Source organism: Pimephales promelas, chromosome 10, assembly GCF_988280905.1.
Source record: "Pimephales promelas chromosome 10, fPimPro1.hap1.1, whole genome shotgun sequence".
Classification (NCBI taxonomy): Eukaryota; Metazoa; Chordata; class Actinopteri; order Cypriniformes; family Leuciscidae; genus Pimephales; species Pimephales promelas.
Genome location: NC_142778.1, coordinates 24,822,774 through 24,840,044, shown reverse-complemented (window position 1 = coordinate 24,840,044; position 17,271 = coordinate 24,822,774). Strand labels below are relative to the sequence as shown.

Here is a 17,271-nt window from a genome sequence, read left to right as displayed (position 1 = left end):
GGTACAAAAGTGTACCTTTTGAAAAGGTACAGCCCCAGTGACAGCTTTTGTACCTTTTTTCTGAGAGTGTAATTATTAACAATACTATCCTCCAAGAGACAACAATACCACTGGTACGCTGTGATAGACAACAATCACATACTGTACAGTTTTTATATATAAACAGCAGTCATTACAAAAATATATATGACTTAGAATGAAGTATTATAGTCATCTCGTGAGTCGAAAGAGACAAACTTACCAATCATATTATAAAGGCTCTGTGGGGCAAACTGCCTGGGCATCTTCTGAATTGCTTCTTTATATACCGATATAGCCTCCTAAAAAGGAGTACACCATTAATTCAACAAAAAAGCCACAACTATAAGCATAAAGAAACACTCAGACTTAAAAGGTTTATAAATTACAATTGTAGTGCAAAAATGGGTTACGTCTTACACTTTCATGTCATTTCATTAGATCAGATTTGGTGTAAAAACTACTTAAAAACTAAAGGGTTTAACTGCCCAAAAATCAGCTCACCTCCTGGTGACCCTGTTCATGAAGAAGCTTTCCCAGGTTATACAGGCAGCTGGTGACTGAGCTCTTGTGTGCATGAGGATCCTTCAGGTTTTCATCTGGGATATCGGCACAAGTGACAAAGGTGCGCTTGGCGTCCTCTAGACGGCCCTGGTTCATCAGGACAATTCCTGTGTTCAAGTAGGCGGCTGCATGGGAAAGAAAAATGGGTGAATATCCATGCAAAAGGTAATGAGGCTTATTGAGGCTTTAAAGAAAGAACTCCACTGGGGCTAGTGGAATGAACTAGTTGATTTATGCAAATAAGCCGCCTGCAGTCTAGTCGATAAGGTGCCAATACATATTCACCATCACCCTGGCCAGACTCAACTCTAAATGAGCAGGGAAATTATCCACTCCAGCTGCAAGCTCAATTCTGATTAACTTAATAGACCACACAGAACCACAGATAGAAATGAGTTTACATCACAGGATGGGGCAATCCATCACGACTCACACCGTTACAGACATCACACAAACCAGTCTAATTACACACCAGCTAGTGATAGAATAAATTTCAAGTTAAAAATAAATAAATACATACAAAAATCAAGGCCCAAATCCTATCTGATAAATACTAGGGGATGCACGATATTAGATTTTGGCCGATATTCGATATGCCGATATTTTCAAACAGTTTTTTTTTTTTTTTTAAGTGCAAGCTTATTAAAGCTTCTATTAAAGTTCTAAAAGAGCAGTGAGTGATTCCATCTTTGTGTTTTGTTGTTTTATTAACGATACTTCTCCCAAAAATTTTAATTGTCATAATTTACTCTCTCAAGTTGTTTAAAAGCCAAAAATTTTTTAATTCTATTGAAAATAAAAGTTATTTGGAAGAATGTGGCTAACCAAATAGTTGCTGTACTCCAGTGACTTCCATAGAATATTTAAGCACAAGAAAGAAATTAATACAGTTTTGGAACTACATTAGAGTGACTAAATAGTGACATATTTTTTATTTCTGTGTGCAGTCTCTCTTTAAGGACAAGCGGCAGCATATTATTACTGCGACGTTCCTAATATACACGCATTTGACAAGCAGATTTTCTCTGTTTGCTTTCACTTTAGACAGAACCAACTTTGTTTATGTAAACCTTGTGTGTATTTGACAGTATTAGCGCAATAAGACTCGAAAGATAACTTAGTCCAGTACGCAGGCGCTATTAGACAGGCTTTTGGTGTCTGTCAGTTTCGGGTGTAGGCTACTCGCTCAGAAAAGCGCATGTTAGAACAGCGCATCAGCATGTGAATGACATGTTAAACTAGCAAGACTCTGACGCACATGGAAATCAACAACGCATTCTCATCCTTTAACATCATATAGAACACTATATGAAAAAACGGCGCTATACTATGCACATGGCACCCGTTATCGTTATTATAACACGTGCTGTGAGGGCTAAGTTTAGGTGTGGGGTAGGGTCTGCGTGTCATATTCACGCTAAAGAATTTATGACGTCTTGGGTTTGCGTGTTATATTAACGATAAAGGGTGCCATGTGCGTAGTATAGAGCCGTTTTTGCATATAACGTTCTATATGACGTTAAAGGATGAGAACGGGCTGAAATCAAGCGTGCCGCACAAGCACTCAAAAGTGAAGGCAAAATGTCTCAATCGCCCCCTAGAGACCGGTCCTAGTATAGGTCATAAACCCATGTTATTCAACTAAAAAATTAAATTACACTTCACATATCCTTTTTCCCCAAGATAGTTTCTGTTATTTACAGTAGTTTCTACCACGCTGATGTAATTTCAAGAGTTTGTTTTTAAAATAAGTTTGTTTTTAGTTAATTATTTGATGCTATAAAAATGGTGCTCTAACATCATGATTGACAGCTGTGATTGACAGGTTCTGTGTGCTTAGTAGTCACTGAAGCATCAACAGACTTTTTTTTCATAACGTTGTCTGTGGTTAGTAATTGTATTTACCTTATTTTAACGAGGAACTGCAATCAGCAGACATCATTCGAGAGGAAGGGAGCAGACAGAGGCCTCTTAAGAAAAGTGCAGGAGCGTGTGCTTGCGATTGATTCAGCGAGAGTGAGGGCGGGACCTTGATTACTACCTGCTCACGACTGCGCATGCCTGGTCTCGACAACGCAAGTGCGCAAACTCAATTCCCAAAATGTCAGTGCCATATCGGGACCAAGCAAGGGGGTAATCCATCAGCCGGAAGTTGAAGCCTCGCGGGAGCCGCCATTGTAGCAGAACTTCACCTGCTGTTAGCATTCCATTGACTCCCATTCCTTGACTGCGAATAACTTTACATCTGAGGCGTCCAAATACTTAATTTGTCCATTATTTATTTCTAAATAAACATGACAATGTATAAAAGGCTCCATTACCTTGTATCTTACATAATGGCCCCGAAGAAGCTGTTTTTGTAAATAGGCTAACAATTGCGTCATAACGAATCGACTCTCCGTTGCACAGTTGAGAAATTACAATATATACAGGAGGAGAAGCTCGCAGGCAATCGGGGGGACGTGGAGGCAAAAAGTCTGCTAAAGTCGAGGGAGAAGCCCATAGAGTAATTAAGTTGATCTTACTGCTAGCTCATGGACAGCTAATACTCAATCTCTCTGTCTGTGTGAGATTCGAAAGGGAATTCTTCAGATTTCAATCAGCACACCTACTAGAAGATGTACAGGTTGCTCATGTGACAGGCTCAGTTTGAGCCTGCGCAGTACACCTGGCTATCAACTTTAACAGGCTTCAATTTTCTCCGTTGAAATGAATGGGGTAGCAGTGGCCATTTCTTTTACTGTCTATGATTGGGACATTGGCGGCTTCAGTTCTCTCTGATGGAAAGGAGCGAAAGAGGCGTCATCCATCTTTTATTAAAGTCTAAGAATAATTGAATGTTTGTGAATTGCAGTGTCCCATGAGTATAACTCTACCTCTGTGCGTGTTGTGATGTAATATGTGATGTGATATGATTTGTGATGTACATCGTGTTGTACAGTATGCTGAGATGAAGGCGCCAGGATTGAACTGATAGAATGCACGATACTATGATCTTTCTTCAAAAGCAGATCGTGGAGACATTTTAATCATCCACAAAATCAAAAACTGTGATTATCGCACACCCCTAGTTGGAAGTTTAAGTTGCTGGCACTCATGCTTCATTAACAGTCATCACGTACGCATAGGAAACACGCCACCCTATTGGCAAGGCTCATCGGCAGTAATTTTCATATCTGCCGATGATGGTCATTTTAAGCTTTTATCATTTTATCATCATCGTGCATCCCTAGCAAACACTGATGGATATGCATTTATTCTGAAATCAGAAAGTCACCCTTAAATGTTGCACGAAATGTCTTATCCTTTTGTGAAGCAAAACTTGAACCTACAGTGATAGTTTACCCAAATATGAAAATTACTGTATGTTATAATTTACTCAACATTATGTTGTTTCAAACCTGTATGACTTTCTTTCGCCAGTTTAACACAAAATCCAATATATTTTGAAGAATGTTGGTAACCTAAAAGTTGACGGTAGTCATTGATTTACCATGGAAGTCAATGGCTACTGTCAACATTTTCAAAATAAGGGTGAGTAAATGATGACAGATTTTTCATATTTTGGGTCAACTAACACTTTAAAAATCCCAAGGCCCCAGTGCATATATGATCATTTTCTCCCTGGGCAAATCTACCAATTTAAGCAGAGCAGCAATTATTTCCTCCCATAACACTAAAAACAACATGGGAAATTATATGAGAAACCTTAAAACGGACAAAAATAGCACATGCATCTAATCTTCTGTACACAGGGTAAGCAAATGCATCAATATTTGCCAGATAGTATGAAAGGATTTTTGGCCTTGATTTTTTTCCCTCAGTTAAAATCAAAGGTCTGTCATTCCTTGACAAGAGTGGATAGGCATGTGGATAATCATTCTTTCTTTAATGCTGGACTTCACACACACACACCCACACACACACACACACACACACACCTTTCAATTTGTAGTTGCCTGGACACAGTAAAGACTGAGAAGGCTTGAAATTGTTCATAAAAAGAGGAGCTGTACTTACAAGCCAGTGTTGGCCTGCTCCCAATTGCCAGCTTATAGTAGTGGAGGGCCTCTGAGAATCTATTGTTTTCCTGGAGCAACAGACCCCTGCGATCCAAGGGAAGAAGAAAAAAAACAAGAACAGTTCCAAAGTATGGTGTTACGACCCAATAGTGCAACACAATTCATTAACATTGACTATAATGGTTTATTTATTACGCGTTTCCTTTTTTGTCACTTCATTTATATCCAAATTTGTTCAATGATATTTGAGATACAGTACATAACTATGAAATTGACTTACAGAGAACAAAAACTAACATAAAGCCCTTGATTTTGTACTAATATTTCAGAAGGCTGGAGGAATATATATATATATATATATATATATTACTTATGAGTTATGAATAATATAATTCTGTTTAAAAATAAATTGGCAGTAAAACGTTCCATGCAGTGGGACGGAGTGTCCAAAATCTGTCACGTCTCAGGCAATTGGGTATGTATGCGCTTGTTGAAAAATTTCATTTTAGTTTATTTATTACTTGTTTCCTTTTTTGTCACTTCATATATATCCAAATTTGTTCAATGATATTTGAGGTACATAACTATGAAATTGACTTCCAGAGAACAAAAACTAACATAAAGCCCTTGATTCTGTACAACTATAATATTTCAGAAGGCTGGAGGAAAATTTTTATATATTTTTCTTTAACTTATGCATAATATAATGCTGTTTAAAAATAAATTGGCAGTAAAACGTTCCATGCAGTGGGACGGAGTGTGCAGAATCTGTCACGTCTCAGGCAAATGGGTATATGTATGCGCTTGTTGAAAAATTAAGATGCATCGAGGATCGTTTTGTAATCACATCACGACTCTCTGAATTAAAGCCAAATCGAATTGTGAGGTGCCTAAGGATTCCCAATCCCACTGCTTTATATGGATAACTGAATAGCCCAAACGTGTGCGGTTTATGAATTATGTATTGAGTGCCTTAATGCCCTGACTGTGGGGGTTAATGTGTCTAGGGGGTCCCTGTCACCATCCTCTGGAAGGCTGATGAATCTGGGGACAGTCATCGTCTGGCCTCTCAGAGATTTCCTGAGATTTAATAGGACAGATCGATAGAGTCTGCCGCGAGGAGGAAGTTTGCTCACTCACAGGTTATACAACATGTCAGCCATGTTCCTCCGGTAGTACAGAGCGTTCCTGTAGGCTTGCTCGGCCTCCGTCACCTTTCCCTGGTTCTTAAGGACGTTTCCCAAGTTACCCCAGGCTGAGGAACGAGAATAAAACATTTAAATTAATAGAACAAAAGAAATGAGTCTGGACACATCTGAAATCGATGGACAAACAACCTACAAAATACTAAAAAACTACATTTTTTTCCTCAGAAAAAAAGGAGACGCAAGTATGCACTATGAAAAAAAAAAGTAAATAATGATAATAATAAAAACAGCTTTCCACGGCATTTCATCATTGTTGTATAAAACACGTATTTAGCAACTAAAATGTAATATTCCTGTTACTGTGGGGTAAAATAAAATGAAATTTTCTGGTAATCAAAATATGTAAACTGCATGTAATTTATTTGTTACACTATTGGTTAAATCGGTTAAAAGGTTACAGTGCAACATTGTGAAATTTGATGAAAATGTTTTGTGCTTGCAGATACAGAAATTGAAATTCACAAAAGGTGAATAATGCTTGCACAAGCAAGGGGGGAAAAGTAAATTACATTAAAATAATGCAATCTTAGACACTACCCATGCATAGTCTGTGCCATGAAGAGGGGTTAGAGTGCCATAGCCTGTAAAATTGGATCACGGGGAGGTAATTACAAAGTCATATTGATGGAGTCTGGCTTGATAAATGATTTAAATGAAATTGTGATAATCAATTTTGAGAGATTTCGCAAATGAAGATAACGGGCTGTCATTTATAGTTTGAATTTAATAAGAGAGGATGACAATTTAACAGTTCAGTGGTTCTCCACACAATAAATAAATGTGATGCATAAATCAATGTGAGTGATAAACTGAAGGAAATTTTTAATGAATCTAATGCACTAGATATCTTGCTTACAGTAAAATAAGTAATATTCTCAGTGTTATTGGAAAATAGCACTTGAAAGGCATTTGGGGTTCTAAAAATAATAAAAAAATAAAAATGTCAATATCACTTAGTTAAAAAAAAACATTTAACAATTACTGCTTTATATTTCAATTAAAATCTTTGAGAAATTCACTACTGAACTCTAAAAATGAGTACAGAAATGAAGAGATGCTTAGGAAACCTCAAACTTTTCATGATGAGCAACTGCCATTTTTGGTTTGCAATAGTATTATTTTTTATTTTGGGGAAATAAATGATCGCAACACATCCTACTTTCACATCGTCAAGTAACACAACTCCTGGTTGTTGTACTGTTGATGGATGAGAACTTGACTTTGGGGAACTAAATACTGCAATATGGCTGAATAAACTAAATCATGGACTGAATAGAGCAGGGTTATTAGTCAACTCGAATTAAAACCACAAAAAAAAAAAAAAAAAAAAAAAAAAAAACATTTGTCACATCAAATAAAATATTCATTAATTGAAATATACGTATATATAAAACACATATAGCCTATAAAATAAAAAAAAAAAAAAAAAACTGTAAACTTATTTAATTTCAGCTAGTTGCCAGAGCAAAATGTAGTTTAATTTAGTTGAACTTTATCTTAAAAAACTACATAGACATAATAAAAAACAAAATTTTAAACGAAACTAGAAAACATAAAAATACTATTCAAAACATTATTAGAGAACAATCTGGAAAGCTTCTAATGGTGAATATAACATCTTTGAATAATAATTTAATTATAGGGAAGAAAAAAATAGGCAAAACATGTTGAATATCCTGAATTACTTAAAATTACCTTTAGCAGGGTTCACAGATATTCCTGACTTGTATAGCATCTCCTCGTTCTGCCAGTCACGGTTCCTCAACACTGTCTTAATCCCAAAGAGAAGGACCAGGGCGGCAGAGCACCCTAGAACCAAAGTTCTGGAGGACTTCCTCCTCAATCTAACGTATAAAGCTCTCATCCCCACTGCTACCAACAGGCAGAAGCCCATACTAGGGATGTACAGTACTCGCTCCGCCACCACAAAGCCCACATAGAAGAAGAGGTTGATGGCAGGCAGGAAGGGAACGGCTAGTAGACCCAATGAGAAGACCACCAAACTCTCTGTGGTGGGTAAAGATGACGAATAGTGTTTTGCAGTCCCGTTTGTTCCATTCACGTGCACTGAGTTGGAGTAAAAACTCGAGAGTTCATGATCAGAGCTACAACTGTGTCCGTTCGTGGACTTCCCGTTTGCTACATGATTGGCTTTCCCGTTGGTCTCCTTACTTTTGGTTGGGTATTGGCGAAGGCCAAACCACGCCAGCATCAGAAGCGAGACATAGAAGGCAATGGTGTGGAGGTTTCGCCAATCTGCAATGCTCCTCAGAAGAGGCAGGGCATCCATTGACCAATCAAAACTCAGCATGTCAGGGCACAGGAGGAGCCAAACGTTCATTGCGGGGAGGAAAAAGAACGTTAGCGTTCTTGTCAGGAAACAGGGACAATCTGCTGCAGGGTTGTCCGAGTTGGAGAAGTTTGGAGGTTTGTTGCCCATCCAGTAAAGACGGCAAGCCAGAAGGATGATACCCCAGAAGCCCAGAAGAAACACGCTCAACAGCAGGTGCAGGTTCTTCTTCTGAGAAACAAAAGCAGAAAACAACATAGGTGGGACCACAAAATGACTGAAATATTTAAAAAAGCAGAATCAAATGTACCCAATAAAAGAAATTAGACTGGGCACAATCAAAAACACACAAAAAAAGGAACTTGATTTCAACTTCACTTTCATTTCTCAAGAGAGAAAACATAATACAGCATGTTTAACTGAACAAACCAACAGAAAACAAATAAATAAAGACTTTCAGGAGCACTGCAGTTTGGACTGATTTGATTTGAATTGATTATATGAAAATAAATGGCAAAATTCTAGGGAGGCAGTTTCTGCACAAAAAACAAAACATAGATGAGAACAAACTGACTGGAATATTTCAATAAGGATAGTGCAGAACCATTTTATTTTTCTGTATGACTTCAAACCCTTGAGCACTTGTTAGTAAATCAACACCAAGAATGACCAATAAGTCAAAGATTTCCAACCGCATTAGACATTAAATAAAAATGAAGAAAAAAAAGGCAGCAGATCCAACAGCAAGTAAATGGAGATCGGAAAAGTAAACACTGTAGCCCAATCTGGAAAACAAGCAACCTTCATGAGCAATTTGTTGGGAGTTTTAAGTGTTATTCAATACATACTGTACCACATGCACATACTACGGTTTCATCGTGACCTCAATCCTTGCGAGGCCTGCGATGGTTAACGAGAATCAGACCTTTGCAACTCCAGTCACTGCAAACAATTTAAAACTTTTGGCCAAATGTAGACACACGTTTTCCACATTTTTCAGAGAGGCCAAAATAATAAACGTAGCGTCACTGGCTGCTAGTCAGCGAGTACAGCTTGACGTCACAGCACAAGGCAGCGTCGCATTTATCTCTGTCTCGTACAGCCGGCTTTTACAGACTTTATCAAATAAACAAGATATGGCCTCATAAAGGTGCCAATCCATCATACCGCAGTGCTGATATTAAACACTCCAACATGAAAATGATTTCAGAGTATTTATGGAGTGTTTGAATATTTTACACGTTAAGTAAAAGGGGGGATACATTGTATAGTTCCCAGTAGAGCAGCTGCAGAGTTCAATACTCCTACTTTTTCATGTTGATTTTGGATCGAGGACACCCTCGAGCAGTTTTATGACTTCCTCCAAACACGGAACTCATTTGGCACGGACGGCAAACAAGCACACAAATGATTACTTCAAGGCCTAGTTGAATGCTATGAAAGGGATAGTTCACCCATGTAAAGGGATAGTAAAGTTATAGTTTACCCAGGGATAGTACTCACTCTCATGTCGCTACAAACCTGTATCATTTACTTCTGCAGAATACAAAAGGAAATGTTAGGCAGAATGTTAACTGAAAATTCCAATACAATGAAAGTGAATGAGAACAGACACCATTGAACCGGAGAATTCATATGCCTTGTATGTCATATTCAAAGCTTTATGAAACCAAAATTTAAAGGGATAGTTCACTTTGAAATTAATTTTTGATATATTTTAGCTTACCTCAAGGCCATCCAATATGTAGGTGTCTTTGTTTCCACAGTATTTTCAATTTTGACATTTTTCAGTCAAACCGTTGTTGTCTATCAGTCATACACTGGAGCCTAAGGGGGTCCGTCATAAAGCATGCACAGAGAAGTCAAAATGAAACATGATTTAATGACTCGTAAATGTAAGTACACATTGATGGCCTAAGACACGAAACGAGCGGTTTGTGTGAGAAAACGAACAGTATTTATATCGTTTTTACCTCGTGTAATCACAATCCAAGTGATCTGAATCAGTTGTGCAATGTACAACTGAACCGAACTGAATCAGTTCAATGTTACGCCGGAAGTGATCGCTTGCGTGTGACATCACTCAATATTTACACGGAGATTTCGGAAGTTTTACCTTTTACTAAACATATTTAGATATACCGAAATCATCCTCCATTGCGTTTTCCCGTATATCTAAATATGTTTAGTGAAAGGTAAAGCTTCCAAAATCTCTGTATAAACAAAGAGTGACGTAGGCCCGCAAGCGATCACTTCCGCCGCAATCGCAGACCGAAGCGCCCGTGCTGTCAGATCATTTTGTCATGGCTATGATTACAAGAGGTAAAAACGATATAAATACTGTTCGTTTTCTCACACAAACCGCTCGTTTCGTGTCTTAGGCCATCAATGTGTACTTACATTTACGAGTCATTAAATCATGTTTAATTTTGACATATCTGTGCATGCTTTTTGGTGGACCCCCTTAGGCTCCAGTGTATGACTGATAGACAACAACGGTCTATCAAAAATGTCAAAATTGAAAATACTGTGGAAACAAAGACACCTACATCTTGGATACCCTTGAGGTAAGCTAAAACATATAAAAAATTTATTTCAAAGTAAACTATCCCTTTAAGTCATTATTTGCTGAAAATCTTCATTTTAGGCATCAGTTATGATAAATAAGTGTTTCGTAAGTAAAATAACGCAACACAGAAGTGAACATTTTAAGCTAGAAACATGGACTATATTTATACTAGTTTTATAGAACTTTTTATCAGTTTGCTAAAATTCACCTCCATTCACGTTCAATCTATGGAAAAGAACAGAATAATTCTCCTTTTGTATTCCACAGATTTGGAACAATGTGAGTAAATGGCAGATTTTTCATTTTCATAAAAGATGTTATGTGCAGTACATCTGGAAAATGCTTATATTAAAGATTAATGCGGGAAGAATTAACAAGAAATTCCCCCTAAAGGTTATTTGTGAACAATTTTGTCAGTCCAAGACACCATTTATTGCAACTTAGAGAATTGTTCCCCTCCCTGCTGACTCCCTACAGAATATGAGACAGTGAGTATGTGTTCTGCATTAATGTCCAGCTGTTCTACACAATATTGATTTTTTTTTTTTTTTGGTCCTGTTTTTGGTCATCTCTGCTTCAGACAAAGAGTACATTATTGCCCACAGGGGAAATTGTCTGTAACAGGCCACTTACCATGTAATCATGTTTTGTAGCACAGATGTACAGAGCATATCCCAAATGACAACTTTTACCATAAGTCCTGACAGGCACACAGCTCTGAATGTGTGACAAAATGCCACCACAGAAAAAGAGAATTGAATAGATAATTGTTTTAATAATTGACAAATACTGTATTCATATATATATATATATATATATATATATATATATATATTGCAGTACTAGTATGTCTGTAAGACATATCAATCTGTTATTAATTAAAGTCTGAGAAAAAGTTAACTGCCTGTGTCTCTTAGTTCCTGTGACATCTGTTTAAGTTTGCTGACCGAAGGTATGATGTATGCATTAATGATCCTGAAAGATGAATAAGCAATACATGTAACTACATCTATGGCTTGAACATACATAAAATGAGTACAGTAAGATATTACACACAATAATTGTGTACATAAATAAAAGTGGTTAACATGATAAATATTGATAAGATCTCAAGGTGTTTTGATTTCATGCATAGAGTATGGTTGGCTGTTTCAGGTGGAACGTGCATGCATGTCCCGGCGGAGTGGACTGCAGGCTGAAGGGAAGAGGTCGTAAACGGGACGTCCCACGGGGGTCTTGAAGCAGCAGGCTACAGAGGCCAAGCGGAACTGTCCGACTGAATAGAAATACAGAACTGTAGCCAGGCAGGTTCTGCGTCTTAGAACCTAAACTACAGTGGTATGAAGGTTACAATTAAAACATCTATTTCTTGTATTGTTTTCTATTTTTTATTGTTGTTTGTCTGTATGTCTTGCCGTAAAGCTAATTTCCCCACTGAGGACATAAAGATAAAAAAAACAAAAAAAAAAACACTGCAGCAAGTAGAGCTGAGCAAAAATAACCGTTTTCAGAAATGATTTTCATTTAAACCATTTAGTATTGATTCTTAAAAGGATACTTCACCTCTGGAAAGATGAATGTGTATTTAATGGGTCATTTATGTAGAAGAAATGTGAAATAATTTTTGAATTTGGAGCTTTCTAGACTAAGAAAAGCCAGAAAATGTATTTTTGGCTTATGCAGATGAAAGACAACAACTCCCAGAATGCACTTGCTTTGCTGCCCTAGGAGGCCACGCCTACCGGTAACAGAGCGCAATCGTTAAACAACAAGTCTAGGCTACTAGTGAGTCTCCGTGATGTTTCTGCCAGAAAATGTGTTTCGAAATCGCCCAAAATGTCCGGGATTCGGCTTTTGTGATCTACAGTCGCCATTCATTATGTTTACTGTGGCGAGCAGGACGAGGCTAGGGCCGCCGGAGAACGACGCGAGGCCAGTGGCGTGATTACGAGCAACACCCGTGAGACGCACGGGTCTCGTATCTCTCATGGAGGAGTGGGAATTTTCTTAGCAATGTTAAAATGCACATCAACCAATCACTTTAGCGTTCATGTAAACACTACATTCAGATTCACCAATTGGAATAAATTTAGTTAGATTGAAACAAAAGGTGTGCATGTAAACAATGAATGGCGACTGCAGAAAGCACAAGCTGAATCCCGGATATGACATGACGTCCAGACATGTCCGGGAAAAAGAGGATGGTAACCCCTACTACACAGCTTTCTCCACAGAACAAGAGCCTGCTAGCTTAGCTTCCAAAAAAAGATGGCTGACACTATGTGTACATTCTGTGAGTGAGATCCCACCCTCTATGGGCGGGTTGAAAACATGCGAAACAGCCCCTACTACTGACTGTAGTCTTTAGCTTCTGGCCAAAAAATCCTCCGATGACGCAAAATGACGATTTTTGTGTCATCAGACGATTTTATCCAAACAAAAAATACATAAATCTCCCATCTCAGGGGGATATGAGGGTGGAAAGCATGGTAATTCGAAAATACTACAGGTTTTCTACTAATACAAAGCGTAATGGTAAATCCTGAAGTATCCCTTTAAAAAACAAATCAATGGTTACATTTGAAAGTCCTCACATACTTCACTACATCTAGTACAGAGGCAGATCATGTCCCTAATTAGTGAACCGCACCAGTAAGACAGCGACGATCACACAGCATATAGACATAATTACATCCTCTGAGTCAAAGAATTCACTGGAGGAAAAAAGCTTTCAAAATATCTTCACATCTAATGACACTTCTCGCCTGAATGTTTCTCTTCATTGATATGGGATTTTTATATGAGCTTTGGGTTGATGTATTGGACAATCTTCATCTAGCACTGAAGGACTGTGAATTCAAACACATGAAAGTATGAGACATATTCTGATATAAATCTCTTTGCAAATAAAGGGGACACATCTGTCATTTTAGTGCACTCACATGCGAATCACTGAACTCCACATAACCCTGTCAGCCAACACTCATGAAAAGCCTGCAAATATGGACAGTTTCTTCCACACACACACACACATATATACACATATATAAATAAATAAAAACTCAACTCTTTACATATTACAGGCGGTCTAACGGCGCTTAAGCCCAGTGGGGGTGAGACTGAGCGAGAGAGACCGATTGTGGAGCTCTAGCGGAGGCTGAAGATGTGTCAGTGAGGTCATGCGGGAGTGTGAAAGCTTCCACACAGGATTCTCACTGGATTTATGAGGCGGCTGCGGGTTTGGGACTGTGCAGGCTCTCAAGAACCAGCATGGGTTTTAGCACTTGCAGGTTCAGAGCCAAAACACATAGATCCTGGGATTTGCGTAGGTTTGAATATCTCTCTCTCTCTCTGTGTAGAAGATATTATGCATATGCAATATATTCTGTAATTTGAATGCGTTTTTTAATGCTGATGCATTTTTTGCTGAAAAATATCATTAAACCATGTTCCGATCTATACTATTTCCAGCTTAATATAGCATTTTGCTTTGATACATGTACAGTTCTTTGAAATCAAAAACTGACCCAATTTAGATTTTAAATACACTAATCAGTACATTATTCCTAAAAGAAAAGGAGACTTAATTTCAATTTCCTTTTTTTCATTCTTGTGACAACACCAGCATGAACTACTCTGGATAACGTTAACCAATTTATAGCTCTATACATTGTTTTAGCAAGCCTGTATTCAGTTCTAAAGCCCACTTTACATGAATCCAATTTAATTCAGTCATACATACACTCTTAAAAATGGGTTATTTTTTGCACCCAGAGTATCCCAACAGATAAAATCAAGCTCCATACCTTTTGTCTCATTGAATATCCTGTGTCACTCTGAAAATAAGTAAGGGAAAATCCACAGCTATAGCAGTGCATTAAAAACTGAAGTGGAGGTAAAGAACCAGAACAATGTGAAGGGAAGTGCATTCAAACAGTTATAAGTGGGATTAGCTCACTAATACCATGATCATTTGCTAGCATTGAAAAGTTAAAACTGTCATTGATGTTTTCAGCATTAAATCTGAATGGAACGTTTAAAATGACTTCTTTTCATCAGCTACCACTCATTAGATCAAACATTCTGACTGCTTTAAATCAGACACAGAGATAAAGTATTGCGGTAAGGTTACAATCATTTGATTGAATTATAACAATTATTTGAATGAATTACCCTATCAAGAGAGAGAGAGAGAGATGTGCGATTAAATTACCTGCGTCTGTGCAGTGTCTCTTTACCAGCAATATGAAACTGTGAGTTGAATTACTTAAAAAGCAGCAATGATTCAACTCCTTGGTGAGTAATATAATGCAGTGATTCATTAGAGAAGTTAATAGGGCACTAAGTGGACATTTCTGTGCTCCTGTTTCTGTGTCCAATGAGAGCGGCACATTAATATAGAATGGGGATTAAACCGACTTCGTGTGCATTAAATGGTTTTATTTCACACTTTCCGGCAAATCAGTATTGAGTATTCAGGCATACATATTATTGAAGTAAAACGGGATGCAAAACAGAGTTTCATGACTTTCCTGTTGGTAAAAAAAAAAATATCTCCAATTCTCACAAGACGACACTATATTTGAGCAGGAACATGTTTGCCTTATTGTATCTGATGTGTTTAACTACACTGTAAAAATTGTTGGTTTAACTTAAAAAAGTAAGTAACCTGGTTGCCTTAAAATTTTAAGTTCATTCAAATGGAAAAAGTGAGTTAATACAATGAAGGAGAATGATTTAATCATCAGAAACTCAACATTATGTGTTATCTGAACTAAATAAATTATTTAAGTTGATTTGACAAAAGAAAATATGTTGCGATTACTAATCATGAAAAGATTTTTTTTTTTTTTTTTACAGTGCAACAAAACATAGTAAAACTCTTTTCTGCTCTACCTGGCCATCTGAAAATAAAATTGTCACTTCTAATCACTCTAGTAACTAGCACTGGGAAAAAAACGGGAAAAACACAGTGGACCTGAGGGCATCCATATGCGCACGCTGAAGACGTTGCTATTTGCATGTCTATGCAGACGTGCCACTATAATAGAATGGACTCTTGAAGCATATCACACAGTACAGAAAAAAAAAAAAATCTATGCATGTTATGTTCATTTCCCTGTAATGGCATTTAATTCTCTAGAGATGAGCTTGAACAGGGTAATAGAACAAGACAGAAAGGCAGGAACCCATCTAGAAAGGCAGAACAAAATCTGATAACACTGAACCAGCACGTCATAGACTGAGAGGGATTTTAGTGCTTGGCTCTATCTTTATCATCTCCTGCATAAACAAATGCATAAAAGTGTCCATCTTCATAATACATAATATATATACCCTGTGTTCAATGTCAGGCTCTCTGCAGCCCAATGTGGAATTTAGCTTTTGTCTTTTTTTTTATATAATCCAGGTTGACTTGAAATAAGTGGTTTAACACTACCCGGTAGGAGGGATGCATGCAGGCTTTCTCCCATCCTCCCATTGTCAGATTCTCTCCATCAGTTTGAAATTAAACTACTAGAAACAGGCATATGAGACAACATCCATGGCGAAGATAAAGCACACAACAGACCAATTCAATAGACAAGGGAAAGAAAGAAAATCATTTTTGGCAGCATTTTGTTTCCCAGGACATTTTGGAGCTTGCCAAAAAATCAATAAGCTTTGGATTTATTTTTTTTTCTATTTTCTGAGATTTATAGAAGAAATGTAAAAAAAAGTTACTTTTTTCTTTTTACTGTTATTTTACTCAAATGCATGTAGTAAAAAAAGAAAAAGAATTTGTCGATAACAATTAGCTGATAATTATTTATATTACTACTATTGTCTTTATTTTTTTTATTTTTTGCAAAGGTCCCTTTAGGGGCTCCGTAAAATTACATACTAGAAAGAAAAATAATAAAAAAAAAACATTAAAAAGTATTAAAAACAGTTTTAAATGCTAAAAGGTGCATATATTTTTTTAATAAATAAAAACAAATCAAATAAAAAGTATAATATGAATAAGAATGCACAATTAATTATTAATACTGATTTCTTAAAAATATATACAACTACTATTAAAAATAATATCAGCCGCCAAGAGATCTAACTGCATTAATTTAAGTCCTTTCGTGTTTAATGTTTGCATTTCCAATATATTTTTACAAATTGAATATTCAAAAGGTGACTGAACAATGTGATCGCTTGAGAAAACGTGTGTATTTTTCCGTAAATTGTAGTTCTATCATACTCACATGTATTTACGTTTTATACATGCAGAAACGTATAATACTGACATATTTACAGCACAAAAACGTAAAACATTTACGTATTGACAGCACAAAAACTACATTTATTTACGTATGAACAAATCTACCGATATTAAAATCGTGGCATTAATGCTTTGACTCTATTGCATTCAACTGTCTTATCAATTAAGTTTTCAGTCGCATTTATTAATGTAATACTCATAAATATTGACATTTTGCTCGTTTCGACTGCATGGTGTTAAACAAGAATTCCAAGAAACAGATCCAAATTCAGCCTTTTATCCGGTGATTGTCATATCATTTCTCAGCAGCGACTGTACACGTCAAATCCATAGGTCAAATCCGGCGC

The 17,271-nt window shown here is 37.0% G+C and overlaps 1 protein-coding gene across 1 annotated transcript in view; it reads right to left on the bottom strand.

The window, feature by feature from the left end:
- tmtc2b (transmembrane O-mannosyltransferase targeting cadherins 2b) overlaps positions 1-17,271 on the bottom strand; it is a 126,235-nt gene that overhangs the window by 25,896 nt on the left and 83,068 nt on the right. The window contains exons 3-7 of the mRNA XM_039650490.2: positions 7,508-8,333; positions 5,745-5,859; positions 4,603-4,688; positions 523-707; positions 242-320 (exon numbers count right to left, since the gene is read on the bottom strand). Coding sequence (XP_039506424.2) covers positions 242-320; positions 523-707; positions 4,603-4,688; positions 5,745-5,859; positions 7,508-8,333 — 1,291 coding nt within the window. The remainder of the gene's footprint in view (positions 1-241; positions 321-522; positions 708-4,602; positions 4,689-5,744; positions 5,860-7,507; positions 8,334-17,271) is intronic.